The sequence below is a fragment of the Triticum dicoccoides genome, chromosome 1A, assembly GCF_002162155.2.
Source record: "Triticum dicoccoides isolate Atlit2015 ecotype Zavitan chromosome 1A, WEW_v2.0, whole genome shotgun sequence".
NCBI lineage: Eukaryota > Viridiplantae > Streptophyta > Magnoliopsida > Poales > Poaceae > Triticum > Triticum dicoccoides.
Genome location: NC_041380.1, coordinates 260,352,402 through 260,356,088, shown reverse-complemented (window position 1 = coordinate 260,356,088; position 3,687 = coordinate 260,352,402). Strand labels below are relative to the sequence as shown.

At 49.1% G+C, this 3,687-nt stretch overlaps 1 protein-coding gene across 1 annotated transcript; it reads left to right on the top strand.

Annotated features, from left to right (window-relative positions):
* The first annotated feature begins 315 nt into the window (after positions 1 to 315).
* On the top strand, positions 316 to 3,405 carry LOC119268023 (E3 ubiquitin-protein ligase RZFP34-like). Its single transcript, XM_037549519.1, has 11 exons — positions 316 to 538; positions 634 to 721; positions 850 to 909; positions 1,671 to 1,703; positions 1,789 to 1,866; positions 1,961 to 2,004; positions 2,106 to 2,146; positions 2,246 to 2,328; positions 2,415 to 2,506; positions 2,606 to 2,717; positions 2,842 to 3,405. Exons 1-11 carry the CDS (start codon positions 513 to 515, stop codon positions 2,980 to 2,982), a joined length of 798 nt encoding a protein of 265 aa, XP_037405416.1. The 5' UTR covers positions 316 to 512; the 3' UTR covers positions 2,983 to 3,405.
* The last annotated feature ends 282 nt before the right edge of the window (positions 3,406 to 3,687 follow it).

Below are 3,687 nucleotides of genomic sequence, written 5' to 3'. Positions count from 1 at the left end.
GGGAGGAGCAACAAGTTTTGCTTCGATCATATCGTCAAATAAAAGATGATAAAAGAGTTGACATGTGAGCGAGTTTATGGTTATGTCCACTGCATCTCAAACGGAAATTCCCTTTTTTTAAGTCTTTTGGAGTAGTACATTATACGGAGTATTGAACTTGGGATTCACTTCATGGAAAGAAGGTGGCGGCCATCCCACATGTTGGAAGTTGGAACACAAGCAAAACTTCAACTCGTGAACGAAATGAAAAAACAAAAAGCTGGTCCAGGTCCAGCCCCCCTCTGCTCTGCCTATATATCCGGCCCGCGTCCCGCGCTTCTCCTCCAACACGCACAACACAGGCTCCCCATTCTTTCTTATTAATTCCCGCCGGGCGCGTGCGCGTGCGCGTGGGCGGGCGTACGGCAGCGAGCCTCTCCCGGACTCCGATTCCTTCCTTCCGGCGGAGCTGATCGCATCTCCTTCTCCTCTCCCAGAGAGGAAACCCGGAGGAAGCAGAGACGGCCGGACAGATGGATTTGGGAGCAGAGCAGCACGGGTAAGCAAATCAAATCAAACCAAGCAGTTTTTCAGTTCGAGACTCAGAGATGGCATCTGTCGGGTTTGCCGCTGATTCGTGGTTTCCGGGTGAAGCTGCGAGCATTACACGAGGAGGTGCAGGATACGGGCGCCCTGCTGCGGCGAGGTCTTCGGCTGCCGGCATTGCCATAACCAAGCTAAGGTCTGGATAGAGTGCCTTTTCCTTTCTCGCCAACGCCAACGCCATGCCGCGCGTTTTCGCGGTCGGTCGGGCTGTGCTCTGAATTCGGACAGGTTCTGAAACATTTGGGCCTGTTTGTGTTGCTGCAGAATTCGCTGGAGGTGGACCTCCTCGACCGGCACGAAATCCCCCGCCACGAAATCAGTAAGGTGCGTGCTCCTTATCCCCCTCTCTTACCGAATTCAACCCCAGTTCTTCCGTGTTTTGCTGTATGCCTTCGACCTTCTTCTTCTTCCTCCTCCACTCGGGTACCGGCGGTAGAATTGCAATCCCACTTGCTCACTCCCTTCCAATCCGATGGTTATGGCTGTGCACGCATGGACAGTTCCAAGGCACCAACTGCCATGCAGTGGCCAAGGGAGCCCGGTCGCCCATCCCAAGATCTTTTTTCCGCCCCGTTTCGTCAGATAACTGATACGTAGGGTTTATCTTTGGATGACCCGCCGGGTCTTGATATTTCTGTTTTATATTCGATTCTCGCCATCAGAATCGGCGCAAGTGGCCGGCCGGCCGGCGTGGTCATCGACTCCACATGATTGTTAGGTAGGTCCATGCGGATGCGACGATGTGTCGGCGTCACCACAACGGAGGCGGCTCGGAGAAAGGGGAAAGTGGAAGAAATGGAAACGACAAAGGATACTTCGCTGTCAATCAAGATTAATTTCGATTTAACGGCACTTCACTGATTGAGCTGGCGCATAATTGAAGGCCATGATTGCATCCGGTAGCCATGTAGCTAGCTCCACCATGTGTCCATGTCCACCACCTCTCTCGTCACATAATTATATTGGGCAATTACAGTGGACTTCTTATTCTCTCTCTCTTTTCTCTCCAAAGAAAACACTAGTCAGTAGGAATCATATGAACTCACATACTTACTAAAGCTATTCTACTTTGTGATGTATCACAGGTTATCTGCTCTCTCTGCAACAAAGAACAGGATGTACGTGTAATTCTACAGTAACTTTCACCTTTTGACTGTACTAATGGCATGACATGACATGAAAACTGCTCGTTTGGATCAACAGGTGCAACAGAACTGCTCCGGTTGCGGGGCATGCATGGGAAAATACTTCTGTGAAAAATGCAACTTCTTTGACGATGATGTAAGCGTGTTCACATTCCTGAGCCAAGGAATAGTTACTCTATTAAGCATTTTCATTTTCGATGTCTGACAGCTGTGTTACCTTGTTATTACAGATCTCAAAGAAGCAGTACCACTGCGATGGATGCGGCATCTGCAGGCAAGTGCCTAATTTACGGTCATCCTTCTTTTCATCAAAACGTTTACTGTTTTTCTCTTCCAGAATGATCAAATGTTGGATACATTGTTCTCCTTATTCAGAACTGGCGGCATAGACAACTTCTTCCACTGCGAAAAATGCGGTGCGTTGGGTGTGAAAGTTACTGTGTTGTAAGCTTTTCATGGCATGTCTCTCCATTAAAGATGGCTCTAACAGCAATCATGCCCTTGTTCACTGACAGGGTGTTGCTACAGCAATGTTTTGAAGGACTCTCATCATTGTGTGGAACGAGCAATGCATCACAACTGCCCTGTCTGCTTCGAGGTGAGGCTTTGCTCTAATCAAGGCCCTAAACACTCGTGATTTAGCTATTCTTGATCTTTAAAGACAACCATGTTTTTGATTCGCAGTACCTATTTGACTCGACTATGGACATCAGCGTACTGCACTGCGGGCACACGATCCATTTGGAATGCCTGAACGAGATGAGGGTTCATCACCAGTAAGCATTTCTTCAGACAGCTGTTTGTTCACATGAAATGGACGAGAGGGTCTGATCTGATCAAGATGCTTGCTTGGTTGGTTGGTTTGTTTTCCCCAGCTTCTCGTGCCCGGTCTGCTCACGGTCGGCCTGCGACATGACCGATGCATGGCAGAAGCTCGACCAGGAGGTCGCCGCCACGCCGATGCCAGAGTTCTACCAGAAGAAGATGGTAAGCCACAAACTTTTTTTTTGCGAGGTGGTAAGCCACAAACTGACAACCACACCATGTAACCATCTTGCCAATGCTGGAACCTGAACAAACAGTGATGTGTTTCTTCTTCTTCTTCTTCCAGGTATGGATCCTCTGCAACGACTGCGGGGCGACGTCGAGCGTGCGCTTCCACGTCCTGGCGCAAAAGTGTCCTGGGTGCAGCTCCTACAACACCAGGGAGACGAGGGGCGGCCCGGCTATAGCGGCGTGCTCCAGAGTCTGAGCGCCAGGAGGAGACGACAGTACAACATACACTACTCACTCATAGTCACAGCTGTGACGCTATCCAGGATCTGGTCAAGATGATGGGGGCATTAGAGCTAGCTTGTAGGTTGAAGCTGCAGGTGCTTGCTGCAGTAGGAAGCACCGGAGAGTGACGCGTCTCCTCTGTGAACAAGCCAGGAATTGCTTGCTATCGCCGACAGGGAGGCTGCCGCGGCTGCTCATTGCAGTTCGGAGGACAACAAAACTCGCTGCGCTTGCATAAATCCGAAGAAATGATTTACCGCTTGATCATCCCCTCTGATATGTATGAGTTGTTGTGTGGTACATGACCCTGTCTAGGGAGCTCCTGTAAGGCTATGAAACAACTACACACCAGAAAGAAAACTTATTCTTCTTTCTGTTAGAACTCCATTGCTACTTCCATGTCTACAAGCACCAGATTGCGCCATGCACTGATGCACACCAAAACATGTTTCTGTGATCTGTCTGATAATCTGATTGCTTTGCATGAAGCAGAAATGTTTGTAACAGTATCGAACTTCAAAAAATAAATAGGGGCCAGTTTTCTAGAAATACACGGGCCAGCATAGTAGGCCTTGTTTTCACTGCCCATGCAAGGCCTAACTAACTATTTCTTCTACACTGGGCCACTCATGCATTATGTCCAAACGAGAGGAAAAGGCCATTTTTCAACGCGCAGATC

Bases quoted from the DNA above. Each gene is read 5' to 3' on its own strand.
- LOC119268023 (XM_037549519.1), top strand. From the start codon at position 513: ATGGATTTGGGAGCAGAGCAGCACGG. The intron at 2,005-2,105 runs GCAAGTGCCTAA...CTCCTTATTCAG, and splicing joins GATGGATGCGGCATCTGCAG to AACTGGCGGCATAGACAACT. The intron at 2,718-2,841 runs GTAAGCCACAAA...TTCTTCTTCCAG, and splicing joins AGTTCTACCAGAAGAAGATG to GTATGGATCCTCTGCAACGA.